This window comes from Ursus arctos, unplaced genomic scaffold, assembly GCF_023065955.2.
Source record: "Ursus arctos isolate Adak ecotype North America unplaced genomic scaffold, UrsArc2.0 scaffold_14, whole genome shotgun sequence".
Classification (NCBI taxonomy): Eukaryota; Metazoa; Chordata; class Mammalia; order Carnivora; family Ursidae; genus Ursus; species Ursus arctos.
The window spans coordinates 8868110-8894530 of NW_026622808.1; the positions used below are offsets into that span (position 1 = coordinate 8868110).

At 49.0% G+C, this 26421-nt stretch overlaps 1 protein-coding gene across 2 annotated transcripts in view; it reads left to right on the forward strand.

Annotated features, from left to right (window-relative positions):
• PIK3R5 (phosphoinositide-3-kinase regulatory subunit 5) overlaps positions 1 to 26421 on the forward strand; it is a 63312-nt gene that overhangs the window by 26178 nt on the left and 10713 nt on the right. For both annotated transcript variants that reach the window (XM_026520972.4, XM_057311323.1), the window contains exons 2-5: positions 14424 to 14539; positions 16433 to 16533; positions 19500 to 19568; positions 20342 to 20480. In XM_026520972.4, coding sequence (XP_026376757.2) covers positions 14437 to 14539; positions 16433 to 16533; positions 19500 to 19568; positions 20342 to 20480 — 412 coding nt within the window. In that variant the 5' untranslated portion in view covers positions 14424 to 14436. The remainder of the gene's footprint in view (positions 1 to 14423; positions 14540 to 16432; positions 16534 to 19499; positions 19569 to 20341; positions 20481 to 26421) is intronic.

Here is a 26421-nt window from a genome sequence, read left to right on the forward strand (position 1 = left end):
TACTTTGTCTTTAGTTTTCAGAAGTGTAACTGTGATGTATCTTGGTGTGTATTTCTTGGCTTTATCCTGTCTAGGGTTCACATAGCTTCTTGAATCTGTAGTTTTATGTATTTTGCCAAATTTGCAAGTTTTCAGCCACCGTTTCTTTGAGTACTTTTCCAGCGTTGCCCTCTGCCACTTGGACTCAGACAATGTGCATGTTAGACCTTTTGTTAGAGCCCCACAGGTCCCTGAGGCTCTGTTCATTTTTCTCTAGTTGGTTTCCTCTCTGTTGTTCAGCTTGGGTAACATGGTTCTGGATTCAAGTTCATTTATTCTTTCCTCAGTCCTCTCCATCTGCTGTGGAGCCTGTCCACTAAGGTGGTTTCGTTTTGTTTTGTTTTGTTTTTAAGATTTTATTTATTTGACAGAGAGAGACACAGCGAGAGAGGGAACACAAGCAGGGGAAGTGGGAGAGGGAGAAGCAGGCTTCCTGCCAAGCAGGGAGCCCGATGCAGGGCTCATTCCCAGGACCCTGGGATCATGACCTGAGCTGAAGGCAGACGCTTAACGACTGAGCCACCCAGGCACCCCTCCACTGAGGTTTTTATTTCAAGATATTGTACCTTTCCATTCTAGAATTTCCATGGCTATGCATTCCTATCTTCTATTTCTTTCTGAGACTTTCTGTGTTTTTATTTGTTTATAACTGCCCATCGAAGCATTTTTTATGACGCTGCTTTAAAAGCTTGGTCTTTTTTCACTCAGTTGGTATAATTCCCTTCATTTCATTCCTTGTCCTTGGTGTGACAGGTTATTTTCCATTGACACCTGGCATTTGGGGTATTATAAGAGTTACGAGGCTCTGGATCTTATTTAAACCCCGTTTTAGCTGGTTTCCTCTAACACTTCCCTGTATGGACGGGGCACTGCCTCATTACTACCAGGGGAGGGTGGAAGTCCAGGTTTCATTCTCAGCTTTCATTGACGACAAGGAGGTTCTCCTTATTACTTCTGGGTGGAGTGGGAACTGTGGCTTCCAGCTAGGCTTCCATTGATGCCTCCCTGCCTGGGAGGCACAAGGATGTCTCATTACTGCTCCATCGACACCATGGGGTAGAGGAAGTGACCTCATCACCGCTGGGCAGCAGTGAAAGTCCTGGCTCTCACTAGGCTGCTTCTGACACCACCGTAGTCAGGGGGTGGGGCTGGGGGGCTCTTGACTGTCGGTGGGGCTGGAAGTCCAGGATCCCTGGTAGGGGGCTCGTTACTGGCAGAGGAGAAGAAAGGCCTGGCTTTCTCAGACACCACCCATTGGGGGAGGAGGGGTCAGGCCCCTCAGCGCCCGGCCAGAGCGAAGTTTAGGCCCCCCATTTGGCCTTTGCTAGCGGAGATGGTGGCATTGTTTTTTCTGTGGTGTTTGGCTGGAGTAGAGCGGTTATTATCTAAAACTTCTGTGTCTTGCTAGGCTGCCTCTTTCCTGATCTTTGGCTGGAAAGAGCAGGCTTGTCTTGGGGCTTTTTCTGTCTGTACATTGGTGTTTCCAGGTTGTTGGCTCCTCACGTCCAAGTCTGGGATATATGAGGCAAAAAGGAAATCCTTTTCGACCATGTTCACCGTCATGTCCCTTCTTATTCTCAAGATCCTTTGCCTTCTCTCTACTTCGTAGGTTAGTTTTATATATAATGTCCAGGGCTTATAGGTGTACTTAGCAGGAAGAATAGGGACAAGTACATCTAATCCACTTTGCCAGACCATCGTCTATTTTTCATATACTTAACATCTGTTATTTGTGTGATCAAAAATAATGTATAAATATATGTTATTATAAAAATGTTTTTAGCTCAAGTAAAAATGGTACCTAATCTTGCCCCTAGAGATAACCACTGGTAATACTTTGGCAGGCAACCCTATATGATTTTTTTTAGATGTAAAGATTTTTTTATTTTTGAGTAATCTCTACACCCAACATAGGGCTCGAACTCACAACCCTGAGATCGAGAGCGCACGCTCTACTGACAGAGCCAGCCAGGTGCCCCTTTTTAGATGTAGATATAGGACTTTAAGGAAACATAATTGGAAGCATCTTAGGATGCTTTTGGTCATACTTAGGAGAAATGAACTTGTGCCAGGTAAATTAAAAATAAAAAAGAACTTAGCAGAAGGATATCGGGGGTATCTTATAAAACCCAACAAAGCAAAGCTTCTCGAAGGAGTAGACTCTTCTCCCTCACCTCCTTTTCTCTCCTCAGCCTATTCCATTGGGTCTTCTAGCCCCCTACATATTCATTCCAGGTCGCCAAAACCTCCAGGTCACCAAGTCCAATGGCCACTTCTCTGTGCTCATGTTTTCAATGTCACAGTATTCCACTCTCCCTCCTCGCACCATTCTTGTTTTGAGTGTCTGTGACATCATCGTCCCTTCTTACTGCATGAAGCTCACCTTCTCAGCATCCTCTTGCTGAGTCTTCACATACTACCTCTCATTAACACTGATGCTCAAATGTGATCTAATGCGGACAGAGTGGGACTCTTGTTTTCTCCTCCCAGATTGTCCTCTCCCCAGACTTCCCCATGTCAGCCAATGTGACCCACCAATCTTCATGAGCAGGGAAGACAGAGGCAGTCAAGAATCCAGAAAGGGGGGCACATCCACTTGGGGGCCAAACTTTAATCAGCCCTGATGCCAGCCCCGCCCACCTTCCGTAGAGATTTTGGCTAGAACTGAAGCCTGGATTTCCTAAATCTATTTCCATCTGATTTAGACGGGATACCCAAACCATATCAAATACTGGTTTTCAGTGTGGACCGTGAGCTCTTCTGTGTCACTCACTTGTTGTGAGTGTATTTGGTGAGACTGGGGAAAGACTGCGTCAGCACCTGCTGCCCTAATATCAGTGACTAGCCCCTCAGAGTCCTAGGGAGTTCTAGACTGGGCTAACTGGGACTCTCGAAATCAGTGTCTGTTTCATAAAAAGTTGTAAAAACCACACCTGGCCAAGTATCAGGACGAGTTTCTGATTTCAGTTCCGTCCACAAACCTTGATGATTTCTTTTCTTGTTAGAGAAGTTTCTCTGGCACCAATAAACCATATTCATGAATGGGATGGAAAGGGAGGAGGTGAGAGATTTTTTTCTTAAATGACTGGCAGGAGTTGAAAGAGAGGGAGGAGAAGGAGGCTGACGAAGACGGATGTGTCTGTGTCTGAGACCAGTCACGTGCTGTTGGAAGGATGGAGGGAAGGTGGCGGTGCTGCGTGGTTTTCACTCTGGGAGGGAGGAAAAAGTGGCAGAGGGAAGGAAAAACGGATGAGACCAGTCTGTGCTGAATCTCTTCCAGTGGTAAAGCATCTGGAAGTCGGAGCGCTCCGTACAATCTTCTTTGCCCGGAACTGTGAAATAGTCACTCTGTCTTACAAACCGGAAATGATCCTGCCTACAGCGAGCGGCCTGTAGTGAATGAGACGCATCACGACGGCCGCCATCTTTTGCCACATCCAGAAAAATCACAAAGCTGCCCGGATGTGTGTAATTGGCCTTTCTCGAGTTTCTACACTTATATTTATCTGTTGCTTTGTTACTGTGCAAGCATTTGCTGGCAGACAAGACAGGCTCTGCATTTGCAAGGTGGCACGACTGAAACAACCTCTGGGGCCAAGTGCCCAGGGATTAGCCTGGGAGTTTATACCTTGGTAAATTCCTGTAGACTTTCTCTTGTTCCCCATCTTGGCAGTCATTTCAGTTTGCCCGTCTTATGGTCCCCTTTATTGCTCAGGGACGCTAAGTTGCTAGGGCATGCCAAGAAAGGCCATTCATCATTTGCCAGCTGAGAGAGCTCTCTGTGCCTCACTCTTTTCACCTGTAAAATGGGGACAAGAACGTGTCTACCTCCTATGAGTTAATTCGTAGAAAGAACCTAGAACAGTGCCTGGCACATAGTAAGCCCTCAGTTAGCATTAGCTGCTATTATTATAATTATTATAGGCAAAGGCAGCATCAAGTATCCTGTTTTCTTCTCTGTATTCTTCCAGATGATTACCTGGGGAGAAGGGAGTCCGAGAGAACTGGGTTCAAATGGCTCAAATATTCCTGCCTATGGTACTTGCTAGTTGTGCGACCTTGGGAAAGTCATATGGCCACCGGGGCGTTCTTCATCCTTGTATGTTCAGAGTTTTACAAAGTTGCTCAGAAGGAACGAGATTGTGGACTTCAAGCCCTAAGTGGTTTCTGGCATAGAGTCACAGCTGCACGCACGTCAGTGTCTTTCTTCTTCCCTTCCCTCATCCTCTTGATCTTAACAACGACATTGGTATTCCCAAGCAGCCCAGCGCCCTCTCCTTAGTAAAGAAGGGCGTGAGCAAAGCTGAGAAGTAAGCAAAGGCTTATCTATGTTTCCTTAGCGGTTCTCCCTTTTCGTGCCTGTCTGCTTCGCCCTGCTCCCTTCCTGCTCCCCGCACCTCCTGATCCCTGCACCCCCTCCATCACTGCCTACCTTTTCCACATTTCCTCCCTTTCATGGCCGTGGAGTCCTTCTGAAGTTCACTATCTAGTCTCGCTGCTGTCTTAGATGCAGCTGTTAGCTAACTGTCCCTCCCTAAACCTTGCATCTTGAAGAGTAAGCGAGGCCAGAGGAAGTGAGCAATCCTAACCCGTGGAGAATGAATCACTGGCAATGAGAATCCAGACAATCTGTGTGCAGGATGTCTTCGCTGGAAGCCTCGAATTATAATGCAGAGGCGCAACCATATACTCACCCCTCTGAGTATCTAGAAAACAGCAGGGATGATTTCCTGTGAACACGGCACAGGGAAGAAGGTGGGCTTTGGGAGCCAGGCCAGCTTTGGACGTGCCTCCAACCCGGATCAGAGCAACTGCGACCTCGAGAACTTGGGCCAATGCATGGCTGACTCTCCTTGAGCTGCAGGAACTGCCGAGCCCTATGATTATGTCATGGGGTGATTATGGTCATTAAACTAGACCATCCAGTGAAAGCGCCCCACATGGTAGCTGACACAGAACAGCCACTGGGAATAGCCAGCTGTCTGTCTGCCTGTCCACCCTCTCTCCTTCCCTCCTGTTCTCTAGGCTAACGCAGACGGAGAGCTGACATGTTGACATTCCTGTGTAATACTGCAAAGATGTCAACTAATTATGTCTTTATTCCTTTTTTAAAGTCGTGGTAGAATACGCATGACATGAAATTTACCATCTCGGGGCGCCTGGGTGGCTCAGTGGGTTGAGCATCTGCCTTCGGCTCAGGTCATGATCCCGGGGTCGTGGGATCGAGCCCCGTGTGGGGCTCTCTGCTCAGTGGGGAGCCTGCTTCTCCCTCTCCCTCTGCCTGCCGCTCCCCCTCCTTGTGCTCTGTCTCTGTCAAATAAATAAATAAAAATCTTTTAAAAAAGTAAAATAAAATTGGCCGTCTTCACTGTTGGTAAGTGTCTAGTTCACTAAAACTCTGCACCTGTGTCCCCTTGCCCAGCCGTTGACAACCAGCATTCAGCTCTGTCTCTATGAATCTCATTACTCGGGGTGCCTCATATACGCGGACAGTATTTTTATTTTCGTGACTGGCCTAGTTCCCTCAGCACGATGTCCTCCAGGTTCCTCCATGTTGGAGTGTGTGACAGATTTCCTTCGTCTTTAAGACTGAAGAATATCCCACTTTGGTATACACCATATTTTGGGTATGCATTCACCTGTCCGTGGATGCTGGGGTTTCTCCTCCTGTTTGGTTGTTGTGAATAAGGATGCCGAATGTACAGGGTCTATTCAAGTCCCTGCTTTCAGTTCTTTTGGACATACACTCAGAAGTGGAATTGCTGGATCATATGGTAATTCTATTTTTAATTTTTGGGGAAATCACCAGCACCATTTCACATCCCCACTGGCAGTGGGGTTCCCATTTCTCCTCATCCTCCCTAATCCTTCTGTGTGTTTTGTTTTGTGTTTGTAATAGCCATCGTAACGGGTGCGAGGTGGTATCTCAGTGGGGTTTTGGTTTTTTCTAAGATGTTTTTATTTGTTGATTTGAGAGAGGGAGGGAGAGTGCTCATGAGCGGGGGTGGGGGCAGAGGGAGAGAGAGAAGCAGACACCACCCCCACCCCACCCGGAGCTGAGCAGGGAGCCTGACAGACGCGGGGCTCGATCCCAGGACCCGGAGACCGTGACCTGAGCCGAAGGCGGACGCTTAAACGCTTAGCCGACTGAGCCACCCAGGCGCCCCTCTCGTGGTTTTGATTTGCATTTCCCTGTTGATCCGTGATGTTGAGCGTCTTCTCATGAGCTCTTGGCCATCTGGACGTCTTCTTTGGAGCAATGCTTATTCGAGTCCGTTTTTAAATTTTTTTGTTGTTGTTGCTCTTCTTGAACTGTAGGAATTCTTTGTATATTCTGGATATTGACTCCTTATCAGATACATGATTTGCAAGCATTTTCTCCCGTTCGGTAGGGGAATATTTCACTCTCTTGTCTGTGATGCACAGAGTTTTAGATTTTGCTGTAAGTCCACTTTATCTGTTTTTATTTTGTTGCCTGTGCTTTTGGTATCATAGCCAAGAAATCATTGACAAATCCAGTGTGAGGAAGCCTTTCTCTTACGTTTTTTTCAGAAAGTTTTATCACCGAAGCTCTTTACATTGAGGCTCTGATCCATTTTGAATTAATTCTTTGGTACTGAATATTCCTATCTCATGATAGCATATGTATTTCCATTTATTTGCCTTCTTTGGTGTCCCTCGAAAGTTTTATTTCGTTAAAATCTTGCCTATTTTTAAAGCTTATTTTCCCTTATTATTTTTTTCTTGCTATAAGAGGTGGGGTCTTTTTTTTTTTCCAATGCAACTTCTGTTTTTTATTTGTATAATGGAGCAATAATTAATTTCTATCTTGCACCCAATTTCTATATTTGTACCACCTTCCCTAATTCTCTTCGTGGCAGCCATTTCTTTGGTTGACTATTTTGGGTTTCTGTAAACATTTTGAAGGTGAAAAAATTACGAATGATGCCAGCTCTTTAATCGGCGAAGGTAGAACTCATCGTGAGCCTCCGCGATTGAAATGACACATGACATATAAAGTCTCAGAAACTACCTCACCCACACACTCATCCTGAAGTTACTCGAAATGGTCCAGCTGAGCAAGGGATGAATCAAAATAAAGAAGTCATAACTAGGGGTGACATACTATAAAAGCAAAGAAACAAACAACAACAAAAAAACCCAGAAAGCAATGGAGTAAGTCAGTCTTAAAGCTGCTGCCTCCCTGCCCCCCCGACCAAACATTGCCATTTTCATAGTTATCACATTTGCTGTGAATGTCAACAAGAATTATCTAAAGAATTGTGATGTACTGCAAAAATATTTAATACAAATCCAATCCAGCTCTGTATTTTAAAAGAAAACAAATTTTACAACATTTAGATTAAGAAATGGGCTAACATCGCAGGTTCAGAAACAATTTTTAAAAACTTATATAGAAATTCTAGAGCCCGATGTTGGCTAGTAAAATTTTAAGTCTTGATTAAAACGAATGATGCTGTCCGAAAACCTAAATTTCACAAAGTTGACACTTGAAGGAGTTGAATACTGATACGATAACTCCAAAAGAAATTTAGAAAAGGGTTCTAGAAATAACCTTGAGGAGAAGAGCCGAGGTCTCACTGATGGACGGGCAGAGGTTGACTCCCACCTGAGCAAGAGGGTGCCATGATGCCCCTGGGTTCTAGGCTCAGAGTCTAGTGGTAGATTTGCCACTTTGTAATCTGAGCAAGGCCCCTTCCTGCTCAGAGCCTTCATTTTCCTACCTGTAGAATGGGAGGGTTGCACTACTGGTCTCCAGGATGCTTTCCTAGTCAAATAGTCGAGTACGGGTGTGTCTTTTATTTCTTGGCCCAGTCTCAGAGCTATCTGGAAGTGGGCCATAGAATTGTTTAAGTGAAGAAAGCACACTGATAGCTAATAGATGGCGTTTACTGAGTGCTTATTACACGTCAGGCACTTTTAGAAAACGTTTTCCATTAATTTATATTCTGGTTTCTCCTCAGATCCTGTGTCTCTCCTTTTACTAAACATTTTCTGTCACCTCGTTGTGTTCAACCTTGAGCCGTAGTAGACCCCAAGAACACACGTGGCATGCTCTGTCCTTTTAGGTGATGGTCTCAAAGGCAACCCAGGCATCGACTTTTTGTCGTAACGTTTGGTCATAGGTGTCATCAGGGTGCTCCAAAATGTAGTAACTACTGACTTCTAGATGGCCATCAAAATGAGAACACAGTGTAAGTATTCTCACAGAGAGCCCTCGGAGACCCTCCAAGAGCCCCAGAGGTTCTCCACCCCAGTTGAGGAACATTGGGTTGGGGGGAGGCAGCTAGCCCTGCACTGGCCCACCCACCAGTAACTAGGAACTGTGACCACACGCCACGTGGGAACTTGGAACAAGGTAATGAAGGACAGCAAGGCATGGAATAACCACGCGGAAGTGTGTTCAAAGGATGTGTAAGGCTATGTAAAGGGTCTTAGAACTATGGAGGCCATTCACCCAGCTTCCGCTAATGTTAACGACCCACGTAACTTGGTACAGTTACCAAAACCAGGAAACGATCATTGGTCAATACCGTTCACTAAACTGTAGACCTTATTAGGCTTTGAGCCGTTTTCCCCTACAATGTCTCCTTTTAGTTCCAGAGTCCCATCCAGGATCCCACGTTGTGTCTCGTTTTTGTATCTCCTCAATTTCCTCCAATCTGTGGCAGTTCCTCGGTCTTTCCTTATCTTTTATGACCCTGACATTCTGGTGAGAACTGGTCAGTTATGTTATACAGTGTTTTTTCATGATTCGATTGTGGTTATGCATTTTTTGGTAAGAATCCTACAGAAGTGACATCAGGTCCCTCTCAGCGCACCATCTCAGGGGAGATACGATCTTGACATGTCTAATTATTGGTGATATTAACTTGGATCATGACGGTAAGGTGGTGCTGGGTTTTTCCACTGTGAAATTATTATTTTTCCCGTGTAATCAATTAATTTCTTGGAGAAAATACTCTGAGACTATGCAAATATCCTGTCCCCACTCAGATTTTCATCCACAGATTTTAACATCCATACCGAGGATGGTTATTACTGTGATGTTTGCCTAATGGTGATTTTGTATTTTTCTCATTCTAGTCACATTTATTAATTAGTTTTCTTTCATAAAGAAGACCTGTTCCTTCTCCATTTATTCTTTTATTCAACTGTTTATGACATTAGTGTGGCCTCATGGGTATTTGTTTCATTCTACAAATTATAATCTCACACTTTCATATTTATTTTGCCGTTAAAATTGTCCTGGCTTTGGCCATCGGAAGCTCATTCAAGCTGGCTCCCATATCCTCTGACACTCCCATCCCTTTTCAAGGAATGACTTATTTTCTGGCACTATAAGATGTTCCAGGTTCATCTTATATATTTCCTGCCCCGGTCCTGGAATCAGCCATTTCTCTAAGGAGCCCTGGTTCCTTTGAGTGGAGAATGGTATTTAGAAACCAAGACCTGGGGACGGAATGTACTCATTGCTACTGGGATGTCATTTCCTGGCTCCCTCAGCGGAACTAGAAAATATACATGTGCATTTTAATGCGAGCATACACACATCTTTTTCACTTCTGAATGTATCTCTGTGTAAATACATTAAAAACCACGAGTTCATGCTGATTTCTCCAACTCCAGTCCAATAAGGTTGGTTCATTCTAGATTTCCCCCATTCCTTATTTGTAACTTCTTTCTCCAACAGGGAAAAGCTGGCTCTCATTATCTATGATATATTTACTTATTTGCTTAGTCATAGCACACACATGAAGAAGTCTCCAGATTTTAACTACACGTCCCTTTGGCAAACAGGTTTAATCATTAGAAAACAACGTATGTAGTTCTTTTTGTCTTCAGCTTTACCATATCCAGTCAAAATACTATTTTCCAAAGTTCCTGTGTTTAACTCTTTTAACCCCTGTCCCTTTCAATGTGGCTGTGTTACTTATTTATAATGCAGTTGGGTTCGTTTGTTTTGTTTGGAGTTTTGTTCCCCTGTCCCCCACAATCTTAGCTGACTTGAGTTATTTTCATTTGGGGTGTGTAAAAATCTTGCTGTGGTTCTAAGAGTCAAAGGGAGACATAAAAATAGCTTCCAAGAAGTGTTGCCCTTCCTCCTCCCCATCTCATTCTCCTCTCCTTTTCACCCTCTTTCTTACCCCAATATCTTTAGTTTCGGGTGCACCCTTCCTGCTTTGATGGTGAGAAGTTTTAAAATTAGGTCGCAGAAGAGATTCTGCCTTAACAGTCACGTGGAGAAAAGGGGGGCCAGAGAAGGGAGGTCAAACCACAGGGGACAGTAGGAAGGGGCAGGGGGAGGAGTGACGCAGGACCGACACAGGCAGGGTCCGTGCAGGACCGCATGCCTTGGTTCCTCTCTTCTTCCCACCTGTGGAGCTAAGGCTTCAAAGCATGGGCCTGGAGTATTTCAGAACCGCAGGGAAGCCATGTGGGTTCAGAGCCTGGAGGTACATGCTTCTCCCTCTATGAGATGTAGGCCCTTTACCTCTGCCATTCCACAGTGTTTGAGAAATCCTCCAAGAAAAGCCCCATGTGGAAAGTCCCAGGAAAGTCGGACCCAGGCAGACCTTCGACTAGTCCTACACATTTGGGAAGATGACCCTGTCTTGCTTCATGAGGTCAGGTCAACATGTGAAGAGAAGGTCTCCCTCTGTGCCCTCTGCAGTCACACCCCCCCCAAACTCCAGGCCTCCCTGTTCTGCTCAGGGTCCCCAGTAAAGGCGCACCCTTACTGGCTCAGAAGAGGAACTTGGAGATGAGGGCAAGCCCGGCTGTCGAGTATTTCAACACGACCCCACTGCGGGTGAGGGGCATTCCCATTCCCGGCAACAGCTGGAATTTCACAATAGATGCTCCTTTTAGCAAGGTGCCCGGGGAAGCCAGGCCTTGCCTGCCGAGTCTTTGAAAAAAAGGGCATCATCCTTGGGGAGGGAGGGAGTGCCACCTTTTTCCCCCTTCATCTCCGCCCCAAAGCCACTAGGGTTCTGCTGACAAGTCACAAGAAACGGCTGATGACTGACTCATCAAACGGAAATGAGTATGCCAAAGGACCAGGTGGTGAGCCACGGTGCGCTGGGTTAACCCCCAGGACAGCTCAGCTGAGGATCCCCCCAGCTGGGCTCCCACCTCCCTTGGCTCCTAGGGCCCAGTGCCTTGGGCAAGTCCTGCCTCTCAGAGCAGCTTGGGGCAAACTCTAGATGGTGTCAGGATGCCAGGGGGGCAGGGTTACCGGAAGCTGTGCCCGTGCCCTGGGGATACCTGGCCCATCCGTGGCGAAGGCCTTGATTGTCTTCCGTGAACCACCGGGGACACTGAGGCCGGGAGATGGGAGTCTCGGGGCCTGGAGAAGGGAAGGAGTGTGGGCCAGCAGACGTTGGGGGGTGCTGTGAAGGCTGCTTATAGCAGCCCCAGGACACTGTGTGCTGACCCCTGAGGATAGGGGTGCAACAGAAGCAGAAAACGTTCATTTGCATCTTGGGTTTACAGTGGGATGCAATAGGGCAGAGTGACTCATCCCTGCCTCGTGACACAACCCAGTTGTCCCTTGCAGCAGGGACTGGGTGGAGGGGACTTTAAACCCAGTCGGTGTTGTTCAGCCCTTGCTCCAGGCTAGAGATCACCCAGTTCAGCGAGTAGTGAGTCCTGATCCCCTCTCTGGAGTGTGGGCAGCTGGTGTAGACAGACATGGGGGGCTCAAGATTCCTAGCAGCTGGGAAGGTAGGTCTCTTAAAGCAAGATCATTTTACAGCTAACTGAGTCTCCATTTTGGCGGGTGTGAACATGAGCTGGTTTTCTTTCTCTTCTGGTAACTGGCATCTTGACTATAATGACAGCGCACTGTAGCGGCCAGGACCAGACTCCCTGGGTTCATATCCTGGCTTTGCCACCTCTTCGCTGTGTGACCTTACGCAAGTCGTCTAACTTCTCTGTGCCACAGGTGACCCATCTCTCCATCCACCACAGCAAAGGTGAGCCACCCGTCAGCCTCTTGCTGCTAACTTCCCCTCACCCCGCTGGGAGCCCTCCGGGCGTCAAGTACCAGCAAAAGAGCTGCGGTCCAGCTTTTGTTGCTAGTTTCCCACCCCTCCCCCTCCCCACAAGACGCTCGCATCTCCTTACCCGGCCCTGGGCCTGCACGCAGCCCTCCCTGCTCTTCCTCTTCAGCCCTACGGGGCTCGCAGTGAGCCCAGAAACCAGGGTGCTGGCCGAGCAGAGTCACGTGACAACAAAATGGCAGCCTCCCCGCCGGGCAGGCGTCCAGTCTGAAGAAGGGATTCTCTTAAAGCCCCCTGCCCTTAGCTTGGGGGAGAGAAAGGAGAGCCCTCTGGAATGCTTGACAGCATGACCTCCCAGGCTTCTTGTATTGGCAGGGGGCAGGTAGGCAGCTGTGCCGGTTCTAGATGGACCCCTCCCAGGGAGCCCCCCCCCCCCCAGTGACTGGCCCCCACCCCCGCCAGCTCACCGTGACTCCTTAGAATATGAGCTGGTGGGTCATTGAGCACCTTTTGTCCTCTGAGTTGGGCCTCAGCCACAGTCGGGGACTGCAGAAGTCCTTGACACGGTTATCTGCTTCTACCAGTGTTGGCTCTCCCAGCTGGGCTCCCACCCCCGGGCTGCTGCGTACCGTCTCTGGGGCTCAGCTTCCCCTTCTGTGAAACGCGGGACTTGAGGTGGGGGCAGAGGGGGGGGACAACCTCTGAGCTCCTTCCAAGAACCCACCTGGGGTGCACGGGGAGAAATCAGCCTGCGGGGCAGAGGGTCCGTGATGCCATCTGGGCCAACCATCCAGGCCCCAGACTCATCCTTTCGAAGGTGCCTGAGCTTCCAGCTCCCACTACAGGTACTGGTGGCCCTGAGTCTGGGTAGGACTGAGCTGGAGAGGGTCTTGTATTGGGGCTGCACTGGAGGCAGAAGGCTGTGGCCTCATCACAAGGGTCTGTTCCCAGTCCGCACACACCCATGGCAGGCGAGGCAGGGGCCGGGAAGCTTGCAATCTGCCCAGTCTGGCTCAATGGCAGTGGACTTATTGCCTGGCTACCCGTGCAGGAGTCCGCAGACAAAAGGCCCAAAGGTGACTGGGAAGGTTGCCCTTGAACGGCCCAGGGACATCTTTGGGCTGCCGGATGCTGCTCACGGAAACACCCAGCATGCATGGTCCTGAATCCCCAGTAAGAGGTTTTTCTGAGCTCAGTCTGCCACCTCAACAGCCAGGAGGTGGGGGACCTGGCCCTCCGTTCGAGTGTCTCTGTCCTTGGCAGGCTCATCCCTGCACCCAGACTTTTGCACATGCTGTCTCTTCTTTCTGGAATGTTCTTCCCCTCACTTCTCGCTTCCTTGTCCAGCTTCAGGGTCCCTTCGGGGAGGCTTCCCGACAACCTAGCATGGGCTCCCCATTTGGCCTGCCCTCAACACCAACTATCCTCACAGCATCACCTTCTGCGATGACCTCTTTCTTGGTCTGTTAGACTGTTCAGTGTCTGTGTCGGACGTCGGGGAGCAGAGCCCACCGGGGACATCGCTGAGATGGGGAGACGCTGGACAGCTCACAGAGGGCTGATGTTTCCTCTGGCGTGTGGTTCCTCCCGGACTGGGGAAGTGTGAAGATTTTCCTACGTGGGGCCCCCGCAGCCGAGGGTTCCAGTCATGCAGCTGGGTCCGCGTTCGGATTTCGCAGTTTTGCATGTCGTTTGCATGGCTCAGCTCTGAGCTCCGTGCTTCTGCTTGTGGTTTCCTGGTCCGTCCCCAGTCCCACAGAGCTGGACCGCGGCTTCCTCGGCTCCTCTCCAGCCACGGGGTCTGCCTGGAAGGGGTGAATGCGGGAAAGTGGGCGTGTGCCAAAGCCCGTGCAGGATGGCTTTTGTGTCTCGAGAGCACGCCGGGCGCACCCGCTGTGGCCTTCTTCCCAACGGTCCTCTAGGGTCGGCGCCTTGGTATGCCCATTTTGCAGAGAAAGAAACTGAGGTTGGGCAGCCTTCTCCTTGCTCGTCCCCGGGGCCTGGGGGAACACAGAAAAAGCCCCCTCCCCAAGTGATTCTGATTTTTCTCCATGAGTCCTCCTGCCCACTGGGGTCCGGCTCCTCCCGGGCACTCATGGGGACACTTGTCACTGTCCAGTGGGGCAGGCGGACAGGGGCCTTGCAGCAGCCCCGCCCCTCGCTGCCTGCATCGCTGTGCCCTTGGGCCGCAGTGACTGGAAGCTCCCCGCCTCCATGCTATGCCCTGGGCAGTGGAGCTATGGCAGGGCTGATGGAGCTGGGCCACGAGTGCCCATCGACTCTGCCGTCTGCTCCGTAGGCCATTTGCTCCCCCAGCCTGGGGCTCTCCTGGCTGACTGGTGTCTGTGCCCCGTGCAGGCGATGACTCAGGATGCAGCCAGGGGCCACGACGTGCACGGAGGACCGCATCCAGCATGCCCTGGAGCGCTGCCTGCATGGGCTCAGCCTCAGCCGCTGCTCCAGCTCCTGGTCAGGTAGGTCTGGGGGGCAGGGGTGGGGCTGGCGGGGCCCAAGAAAGCCCCAGGGGCTACGGTGAGCACTGGAGTGCTTACAGAAGCCGGCACGTTCTGGATCCAGCCCCGTGTGTGTGACTTTGCAAGCCCACGGACCTCCCGTGGGCCTGTGCTCGGCCCAGCAGCCCTCAGTATATGGCAGTCTGTCTGTCCTCCCCTGATATTTTCCTCCTCCTCCTCAGGGCTGTCTGTATCTTGTTTTCTCTGCATGTGCCAGAAGCACAGCTCCTTGAAGAAGGTATCGGTCCTGCTTAGAAAAACCTCTGATTCCAAAAGAAACAGCTAGGAATTCGTAGCTGGCTCGCCCCAGAATTCCGTTTAGTCGGTTTCTGGTTCCTTCCAGAGCCCCATTTCCTTTTTCCCTGTAGGACAAGGGGGAATCTCATCCGAGCTTTAAGGAGCAGGAGGCTTCCATGTTACCTGTTTCCCAGGACTGAGAGACGGGCTTATCTGCAGTCTGGGGCAGTTGTACCCCTGAAGACTGATGCCTACTTGTAATAATTTCTAGTACTTCTAAGATTGTTCACATCCCATATCTCACTTGTCTCTCTAACTACCCCATGAGATAGTGGCCACTGCTCCTTGAACATACCTGGTCCCTTCCCTGGTTTCTTCCTACCTCAGGACCTTTGCACTTGCTGCCTGGAACTGTTCCCTCCCCTACCTCAGGACCTTTGCACTTGCTGCCTGGAACTCTTCCCTCAGAATGTCAGGTAGCTGGCTTCTTCTTCTCATCCAGGTCTCAGCCCAAGTGTCCCCTCCTCTGAGAGGCTTTCCTTGGTCTTTGGCATTAAATAGATCTGGATTAAAACTGCCTCTCACTGGCTGCTATCACCTCAGGCAAGTTGCTTAACCTCTCAGGACCCCAACTGCCTGGTCCATAAAGTGAGAGTAGCGACAACAGGAGCCACTTCCTAAAGGGAGGATGGGAGGCTCAGTGGACCAGAGTGTATGCAAGAGACTAGCACCTTATCGGCACACAGTAGGTGGTCAGTAAATGGTAGTTTGCTTCCTACCTAAGGTGTGACGGAGCCAAAGCATATAGAATGGAGTGGGGGAGTGAAAGAAGTAAGTAAAAGAAGACAAAAATATCTGACTTTGGCCAATTTTACAAAATCCTGTGTCCACATGAAAACGCTATTAGGGTCTCCCCAACCTTGGAAGGAGCCCGTGCACCAGAAGGCACCGGAGATCAAGCTCCGTGAAACTCATGGATGGTTCCTCCCTCGCCCTGCTCTGATCTCCACTATGCACACAGACACTCACGCGCGCAGGGGCCCCCATGACCACCCCTTTAATTTCTAGGGGTTTACCCTTGCTGACTGCAGGGGAAACAGAGACCAATACAGTAAGGAGGTGTGGGGAAGTTACAGAATGACAAGGTGCCCACTCTGGCTTTCAGAAGATAAGGGGATGTAGCTTCCCCCTTCCTGGGCTCCCCTGCCAAGCAGTCCTGGGAAGCCCCCTGGCCATCAGAGCCTCACTCTTGCTTCCGGCGGTGGAGCTTGCCGCGGCTCCTCTTCTCCTTGTTCCAGAACCCTCTGCTTCTGCCCTCCTTCCCTGCCCCTTGCAGATTCCAGCACCCCCTGCAGGAAACCGGGGCAGGGAGGCTGTGGAAGAATGGCAGCTTTCCAGGGGCAAGAGCCGCAGCATCGTGGCCTATAGGGGATCCCGGCTGGCCTCTGTGTCTCTTGCAGGACGAAGACACTTGTCTCGGTGAGGCGTGACAGAGTTGACTGTCGATCCAGCGTTTTCTCAGACTTAGCCAGGCGTGCCCCCGTGCAGTGCCCCCCCCGGGGATTCCCACTGCTCTCCAGACCTGAGCTGAACTCTTGCCTCTCTCTGCCTTTCCAGCTGGCCTGTGTCTGAACTGCTGGAGCCTGCAAGAGCTGGTCAGCAGGGACCCGGGCCACTTCCTCATCCTCCTGGAGCAGATCCTGCAGAAAACCCGAGAGGTGAGCGCTGGCCGGGCATCAGAGACACAGGGGGAACGGTCCCCACGGAGTATCGGCTCTGGGGGGCTTGGCAAAGGCACCGGGAACCCCCGACTTTTCTGCATTGAGGTTTTCTGGGAAGGGCTTGTGGTCCTTTCAGTAACAAGGTGAGGATTTGTGAGATTCATGACCTGGGGTTCTGAGTTCGAGCTGCTTTTTAAAATTTTTTTATTATTTTTTATTTTTGAGAGAGAGAGAGTGTGTGTGTGGGCAAATACAAGCAGGTTAGGGGCAGAGGGAGAGGAAGAAAGAGAATCTTAAGCAGGCTCCAGGCACGAGCCTGAGGCAGGGCTTGATCTCACCACACTGAGATCGTGACCTGAGCTGAAATCAAGAGTCGGTCGCACTACCAACCGAGCCACCCAGGTGCCCCATTTCAGCTGTTTCTTAAGACAGATATTGCTTGGGGGGCCTGGGTGGCTCAGATGGTTAAGCGTCTGCTTCGGCTCAGGTCATGATCCCAGGGTCCTGGGATCAAGCCCTGAGTTGGGCTCCCTGTTCGGTGGGGAGCTGCTTCTCCCGCTCCCTCTGCTCTTCCTCCTGCTTGTGCTCTCTTGCTCTCTCTGTCAAATAAATAAATAAAATCTTAAAAAAAAAAAAAAAAGACAGACATTGCTTGTGAGTCCAGGTATTGACTAGAAAGGAGGGAGGAAGCTCCCCTGACTTCCTTTCCATGAAAAGATGCCTGAAAGTACACGCAGAAGAGAAAACTGATTAAACGGCGAGACCCTGTCTAACAGCAGGTCCATAATAAATAGGCTTTTATGACTAAGAAGAGGGGTGTGTTTAAGGCTCAGCTGGGCTGGGCTTCCAGAACAGCTAGGAGTCCCTAAAGAGGATCCTGTCTCTTTTATGAAGAATTCTCTTCTTAAGTGTTTTTTTTGTTTTGTTTCGTTTTCCTTTTTTTAAATACATGACTGAGTTGGAAGACATACGACTTTCTCAGCCGTCCCCTGGAAGTCTTGGTTTATCAAGACACCCAAGGTCCCAGCTCTGGCACCACCATTTACCTGGTGCTGTTAAACCCTGATCACAAGCAGACCAACTCAGAAGAGCTAAACCACCTTTGGGGTATTTAACTTATAAACGCAACCCTCAACTGCCGTGTAAAACCGGGGAGGGTTTGCAGAAGGGCCTGAGCAGCGGGTGTGTCAGACACATGGTTCAGGGTAAAGAGAAGGAGAATTCTCAGTTTGAGCCGGCAGAGCGCAACACAGATGGTGGGGCTTTCTCTGCTCCTTCAACGCCCACGAGTTCCAGAAGGGGCTGAGACCTTGAGCGCGTTGACCGGAGAATTCTAAGTCACGTGTGTATGTAGGGTGGCGGGTGGGTCAAAAAGTTGATGTACCAAAGAATATGTAGACCTTGGAAACAAATATGTAAAAAACGTTGCCTCGGTGACAATAAAACAAATGCAAATTAAAACCATAATGAGACAGTCTTTGCCTAGCAAATTAGCAAAAAAATTATAACGAGCAATGCAGGGTAGGGTAGAGTGAAACCCGTGCTTTCGTATGTACGGCATATTAAAATTGGCACAGTCCTTCTGGAAAGCAACTTGGGAATGCCCTTCAAAGATCAGAAATACGTTTATAGTCTTTGATCCGTTGATCCGAATTCTTGAACTCAAACCTAGAGAAACAGTCCAAATTATAGAAAAAAGTAACGTGCACAAAGTAATGTGCATTGCAGAAGGATTTAAAACAGCAAGAAGATAATCTCCAATGTCCAAAATGAAGCTAATAAACGCTGGAGGTCTAGCAGAAGAAATATTATGCAGGTAATAAAAAGATGGGCGTTACCCAAAGGCATAAACAAATTTTAAGGTACAGAAAAAAATTGCATTAAGATTTATTAAATGGTTTAGTGAAAATCGACTAACCATTTGGAAAAATTCGGAGTGAGCTTCTTAGCACATACCATACAGCAGATGGAATTCTAAGTGGATTAAAGATTTACATTTAAGAAACCGAAGCTTCAGAGAAAAGAACAAAAAATATATGTGAATATTTACATGCTGCTTGCATGCCTAAGCAAAAATCCACAAGGAAAAAAACTGAGCACTTCTAATATTGGGACATCAAGAAAAAAATCTATAAAATTAGAAAACACACAACAGGGGCGCGTGGGCAGTCAGTTAAATGTCTGCCTTCTGCTCAGGTCATGATCCCAGGGTCCTGGCATCGAGCCCTGCCTCGGGCTCCCTGCTCTGCTATGAGCCTGCTTCTCCCTCTCCCACTCCCCCTGCTTGTGTTCCCTCTCTCGCTGGCTGTCTCTGTCAAACAAATAAATAAAATCTTAAAAAAAAAGAAAAAGGAAATGCATAACTAGGAGCGGAGCAGGGGAGGTGGTCTTAGGGATGACGTAGCAAAACAGAAATTCATTTGTTTTTTTGTTTTTTGGTTTTTTTTTAAAGATTTTATTTATTTATTTGACACAGAAAGAGACAGCCAGCGAGAGAGGGAACACAAGCAGGGGGAGCAGGAGAGGAAGAAGCAGGCTCCCAGAGGAGGAGCCTGATGTGGGGCTCGATCCCAGGACCCAGGGATCACGCCCTGAGCCGAAGGCAGCCGCCCAATGACTGAGCCACCCAGGCGCCCCCAGAAATTCATTTGTAATAATAATAATAGGTAAAAAGCACGAGGAGTAGAAATATACACACTATGATTTACATGTTTGCAGAGGAAAGTACATAGAGAAAAATGGTGTTAGGAGAATCGTCGTGACATTAGCTGTGGTTGCATTTGGAGGGGGGATATTGTGAGTGCTTTTTTTTTTTTTTTTTAACTTGTATTTCCCAAATTTTTGTCTTTTGGTTACATTACTTTTCCTGTAAGAAAGAAAGAAAAGAAAGGACAGGACGAGAAAGCACTGCTCTGTTCTGCACCTGTGATGACCCTCATGTTCCTCTTCTGTCCCGTCCGCAGGTCCAGGAGAAGGGCACCTATGACCTTCTCGCCCCCCTGGCCCTGCTCTTCTACTCCACTGTCCTCTGTGTAAGTTCCAGCGCCAGCCGGCTGGGGGAGGCGGGAGGGGCGAGGGAGGGACGGCCTCACAGCTCCGGAGACAACACAGAGAGGAAAGCTGTCAAGTGGGGACCTTGAAACGGGTGTCAACCCTCTGATGGCTTCTGAGCGGCCACCGTGAGAGGCTTCTAGAACTCCATGCAGACGCCGTGGTGTCTGGAACGTCTGCACTCCCGTGGAGGGCCTGCTGCCATCCACAGCCTGTTCACGAGCCGAGACGCAGATGCTGCTGGGAGATTTTCGGTCCACCCCATTCTGTACCCCAGTAGTCAGTTCACCTGGTGTGAGCATCCCGTCTTCACCAGACCGGTGGCATCAAATCACCGCACATACGTGGGAGCCAATCCATTTCCAAGCATAAACTTTTGCTTCAAATGGGGATATGTAAATACAGGTGGTTCAGGCATTGAAGACCGTTCCCCCAAATGAGTGGCAGCAGTGGCACCATTAGGCTGACCTCCCGGGTGACAGCTCTTCAGAGAGGTGCTGTCATGTATTGGGCATTATGTATGGTGAAAACGTGGCCCTTACGGTAGAGGGGCCCCCAGGTGCCATATTGCCCATCTGTAACTCACTCCTGGTGAGTAACTTCCGGTTCTTTCTGACCTTGTCCCGGGATGTACTGCTGCCAGGAACAGAGTGCCTTCTGTGGAACATTCCAGAAAGGAGCAGGGTCTGTTCTAGAATATCAGTGAGCTTTCTCTCACCCAGATCTCTCTGCTTGCTGCTCCCTTTCCATCCAGACGCCACACTTCCCACCCGATTCGGATCTCCTTCTGAAAGCAGCCAGAACCTACCACCGGTTCCTCACCTGGCCTGTTCCCTACTGCAGCATCTACCAGGAGCTGCTCACCTTCATCGATGCTGAACTCAAGGCCCCAGGTGAGTGTTGGCGTGGCAGGTGCATGGGGCCTTCATGGCACACACAGCATCTGATCGCTGACAGCAGTGCACACAGGCGGTAACTCAAGGAGGAATTCTTAGGGGACACTGAGCAGGGCTTCAAGGCAAGGAGACCCCACTACATGGTCTGTGCTTGTGCTCTGGCTTGCCAGAGGGTCTCCGAGACTGCCCAGGTCAGACAGAGAGGCCCCCACAATACTGACAAGAGGCCCTTGCTTGTCCTCTTTGCCTCAGGAGCAAATAGGGAAATGCACGTGTGGATCGATTCAGTTCTGGTCAGGGGAGTGACCTTCTCTAGGAATGGACAGGTTGATGGGCGCCATGACAGTTGTGGACAAGGGCTTGGGGCCAAGTTTCCACACGTGGGGTCTGAAGAGGAGGAGTTCTTGAAAAATCGCAGTGCTCGAATAAACACGAAAATGAGGGCCTAGCAAACTGTTCTAGAGCAAGAGAAAACCTAAGCAGGTAAGATTTACTGCCAGGTGGCCTGATAGAGTAATTCATCAAGGTCAGTAGCTCAAAGGAATAATGTCATGTAAACATTCTGATAGGTGCTCCTAACATATTTGATAAAATTCAACATCCATTCCTAATATTCAAAACCCCTCTAATCTATGGAAACTATTAACACCTGGAAGGATTCTTAAGGAGGTAACAGCCCACAGTGAAATGCTAGACGCATTTCCATTTAAGTCAATAACCTTCCTCTTTGTGCTTATACCTATTTTGCCTATGCAAAAAGGCAAAAATAAAGAATATTTCTTTTTCTGGAGAAGGTAACATTTTAATTATGCACAGATCGAACAGTTGCTTGTCTGTCAAGACTAAGAGAGTCACCCAAAGAACTGACAGAACTAGCAAACAAGTAGCTAATGGCATTAACCAGTAAGAGAACATAGTGAGGGGGAGAAAAATTATAATAGCAACTAAATATATAAAAAAAGTACGAGAGATGTGAGTTACCTACATAGAGAAACAAACTTAGCTGAAGGACAAGTAACTTAGGAGACGTGTTGGCAGGAATCAAAATTGTAGTAGCAGCAGGTGTTATGGAAATAAATACAACTGTGATAAAAAAAAAAAATACCAACCATATCTTTTTAAAAATTTACCAAAATAGATAAAGTCTATCTGAAAGAATACATGCTCTCCGGTAGCATTTCCGTATGTATTTATCATGTATGTATTGATGGATTCTTACAGTAGAAGAAGGGGGTATTTCCCATACTAGGTCTTTGAAGGTTGTAACTCTAACTATAAGGCTATGGGTATTAAAATCCTGCACTGTTGGTATAAGAAGAGATAAGACAATGGAACAACATAGAATGGCTAGAAACTGGCTAAATATATACAGACTTGTTATATGACAAAGTGGCATCCTGAAACCAGCGATGAATCAAATCGGTCATTTGATAAATGGTATCAGGACCGTTGACAGACCATTAAAACTGAGTTACAGTTCTAGCACAAAAAAAAAAAAAAAAATTAAGAGTTCTATCTCAAACATAAAATAAAATTTCAGCTAGATTAAAAGCTGAAGTGTGGAAAACGAGACCATGAATGTAATAGAAGAAAAGTCGGTTACATGAACCACCCAGAGTGGAGAAGAGATACCAAACAGCACCCCCCAGGCAAACATGATAAAAGATAAGGCTGACAGATTTGACAGCGTAAAATTTAAAGGTTTTATGTAGCTATTCGATCAGTAAAGATGTAGATACAGAGTTACTGAGGGCAAAAGATGTCCAGTCACTTGTTGAGTTAAAAAGCAGTTCACCCAAATACTATGTATATTATAATCTCATTTTTGTTTTTTTTTTTCTTTTAAATTTATATATGTATCAGACCCTGTTCAATGCCCACAGCATTTAGTTCTCATCATACACACTGAACACACACAGGACAGGAATACCAAATCTTATTCCCACACAATTCCTGGAACCCTCGAGAGCTCAGGACTGAACCTTTGTGTGTGAATTCCTTTGCAGGGATTCCTGATTTCCTTCCCCAGTCATCTGATTTGTCTGCCCCTAACCAATCAGCTGAGCTGTCTCCTCGCAGCCAATCAGCTGAGCTGTCTCCTCAGCCAATCAGCTGAACTGACTTCCCCCAAACAGTCGGCCTAGCTCTCTCCTCCCAACCATCAGCATATTTGTCTCCTCCCAGCCAATCCATGGATCTGTCTTCTCCCAACCAATCAGCTTATCTGTCTCCTGCCAACCAATCCGCTGATCTGTCTGCCCAACCAATCAGCCGTCTGCGGTTACAAAGGCGCAGAGCCGGCACAGGTTAGGGTTGGCTGGCCCCAAAGCCCAGCTGTTCCTGGGACCTCGCTGCGTGGTAGAGACTTGGGTGGAGGAATTTAGAAACCAGGGAGGCCCTGCGGAGAAGGTGCTGGACGAGGAGGGGTGCTCAGGCATGTGATGAATAGACAGTTTGCCAGTCTAACTTTGCAAGGCACCCTAAGTGAACAAGCCAGTTCAGGGTTAATCTCTTCCATTCCCTTCCTTCCTCCAATTGCTCCCCGAAACCAACAGATCAGCATCGCGTCTGGGCTTCTTGATGGTGACAGAATTCCTTTAACAAGAAGACGAAGGTTTTCTTCCCTTCTATAATGTAGATGGAAAGGATTCAAACTGCAAATGTCTTGGCAGGGCCTTCAGTGGATAATCAAAGATCTAAGTGATTCTTTTTTCCTTTGAAATGGGTACGGGAGATGTAGGGCTGGGGGAGGCCGTCAACTGCACGCAGGGACACGGCTTCTCAATGTCAGGTAGAACCAGCTGGCTCTTCTCCACTGAATGCACGCAATGCCTGGAGATATTGGGGCGGGGGGCAGCTGAGCAGGGACTCTCTTCTGGGCAGCCCAGTGAGCAGGTGTGGCATGGAGGGCGGGCTGTGGAGGGTGAGGGCCTGACACTGAGATGGCGGGGTTCTAACAGAGCAGCAGTGGGAGCTGGAGATGGGATGAGGGTTCTTGGACTCAGAGCAGAGGACCCCAGGAAGCCCGGTCACTCCCTGCTGGGCGCCTTCCCCCTTGACATTGCCTGGGGGACCGTATGATGCCTCAGATGTCCCAGTGATGGGGGAGAAGGCCAACGCTTGTGTGGAGAGGGCGGCGCTGGCCAGGCTGCCTGTGCTAGGAACGCGTCCTCTTCCAGGGAAAGCAGAACCGAAATAGGGAATCGTGGACTCTTTCACACGTCAGAGTCATTTTCAAACAGTTAAAAAAGCCCTAACATGTACAAACACGTAGCCAGCCTTCATCAAAGACACCAAGCTCATTACGGAGGGAACCCGCAAGATGGCAGAGCTGGGTTGAAGGGGGGTATGAGAGCCTGAAAGAAGTTTCTCGATAAACCAGAGTAAGATTGCAGAATTAGATACGAAATTAGTTACTATCGTAGAGGGAGATAACGCCATAAACTGTGGGGTGCGCTTTTCTACCGAACAAAAATCTATTCAATCGTCTCACACTCGTGGGTTCCCCTCTCCCTTCACAGAACCTCAGCCCTCGTCAGTGGCGACTAGTAAATTAAACTAAATTACCCTCTCCTACGTGATCCCAAAGTGGCCTTGTTGAGAGGGCCGTAGCAAGCTTTTGTTACGGCACGTGCGAATATTTTTGCCTTCTTGCACAGTGTCCCCGTCCCCAGTTCTCCCTGCTGAGGGAGGCAGTGGGGCGGAGGCTGGAATGGAGGCCATGGACTGAACTCTCAGAGGAGAAGCCGAGGCTGAATCACATAGTGGTTACCAGTACTTGGTATGGGGCCATGGTGGCAGACAGTTATTTAACTTATAGGAGCTTTTGTTCCTCATCTGTAAAATGGGAGTATAATAATGCCTCGCTCTTGGAGCACTGTGAAGGCTGACGCTGGCCCCCGTGGCTCTCATGTTGCTGATGGATGGGGCAGTGGTAGTCAAAGAGACAGGTCCTAGCAAGGGCCCTCCACCCATGGAGCCTTAGGGAGCCGGTTGCCATGGCAACGAGTGAAACAGTTTATCCCGCTTTGATGTGGCCGGGTGGGCAGAGGAAGTGGGCAGGTTATCAAGCGTTCGGGCCTCCCCCTTCTTCCTGACTCCACCCCAGTAGGGTGGCCCACCGCCTCTCGTCTGGGGGTGGCAGGAAGCCTCCCGTCGGTGCTGCCAGCTCCCGCCCACCACAACCCTCTCGCGTTCAGCCCACATGTTTGTTGGGTATTTACTCCAAGCCCCCGCCCGGCTGTGTAGACCACAGTACTTGCCTGCAGAGAATGTATCCGTAATCGTGAGGGACGACAGCGGGCACCATCCGTGAGTCGCGGGACAGTTTCCAAAGCACACACTGATGGCACCTCCCCCAGACCACGGCCCTGTGGAGCAGAAGGAAAAGCAACATTCTTCCCATTTCACACATGAGAAAACCGAGACTCAGAGAAGTTCAATGTGTCTTGCCTGCGCTAGGAAGTCAGGTGTGAGAGAAGGAACACGGGCCTTGGTATACCTCTGCTTAGTCACTTCCTAGCCGATGACCTCGGACAGGTTACATAAGCTCCCTGTGACAAGTAGGGCTGGAATTGCTGGTGAGGACGACGATGATGATGCTTGCCTCCCCCATGAGCTTCCTGTGCGCTGGCCACTGCTAAGGGTTGGTCTCCTCCGTCCTCAGAACACCCCCTTGGGTATGTAGTTTATTCCCATCTTCCAGAGGGTGAACCCGAAGGCTGGGCGGGTAAGTAGCTTACTCGCGCTCACAGAGCTGACAAGAGCTCCACCCCTTGATCCTATGTCTGTTTGATTCCCAAAAGCTATATCCTTTGACTCCAGAAACCTATTCTCACATTTGCATAAAGCTCTTTCTGCCAAGAGACAGAGGCCAGGAGTTGTGTGTGACGGGAAAACCCCGGGCTGTCCCAGCTGCCGTTTTGTAAGCACGTTCCTCCCTGGGCAATCTCGGCCGCTTTTCCTTTCACTTGGTGCCTTCAACCCTTTGACCTTCAGGTGCAAACCTGGATTCTGTCACTTTGGCCCATCAGCTGGTGGCAAGTGAATTCTGAATATTCTTCAGTGGCCATAAGGTTGTCTTGGGACATTAGTGACCAGAGACATTTGCATTTCATACTTTTTTTGGTGTCGGATTATGGAATAAAAGGTGTAGATCCCTTGAAGGAAAGTCAAATATCATTGACTAGCAGATGGGGGTTTTCCTCCAAGAACGCTCCCACACCAAATGCGTAGGTCTCCCCCACCTCAAACAAACATGAATTCTCCAGCTCTCCAGACACCAGTTGAATGTCCCAAGACCCAGTTCAGTTCTGACCCCAACTGCCCGGAGTTAACGCAGACCCCGCGGGTTAAGAGCTCGGTCCCGTAGACTACCCCCATTTCAGATGCCGGTTGTGGGTCTCACTTTGATAAGAACCCAAAGTGAGGGACGCAGGTAGCAGGAGAAAACATTATAATTGAAATTATAATTGACCAAAAGTGGTCTGTCAAAAAAAAAAAATACAGAGAACATTTAAAAATTTGAGTATTGGATGGCACAACATCAATGAAAGAGATTTTTATGATTGAAAAACAGTAGTTAGGAGGGACGCAACACCACTTCTCTGGTGTTCCTGTCAAAGATTCTTGCCTCACTCCAATCCTGGGATGACAGGAGACATCCCAAATCGAGGGACAATCTGTCGTAGCCAGTCAGGACTCTTGGGTCAAGATCACGGAAGACCGGGACAGACTGAGGAAGTGTTACAGGCGGAAGAGGCTAAGGAGAAATAAGTCCATGCAATGTGGGACCCTGGATAGGATCCTGGAACTGAAAGAGGACATTATGACCACATATGTATGTATTGTATCACGGAGTCACAGGGGGAGATGTAGGGAAAGGAGTGGGGAGCTGCTGTTCCAGAAATCACAGGGTGGGATGAGTCAGAAGTAAGCG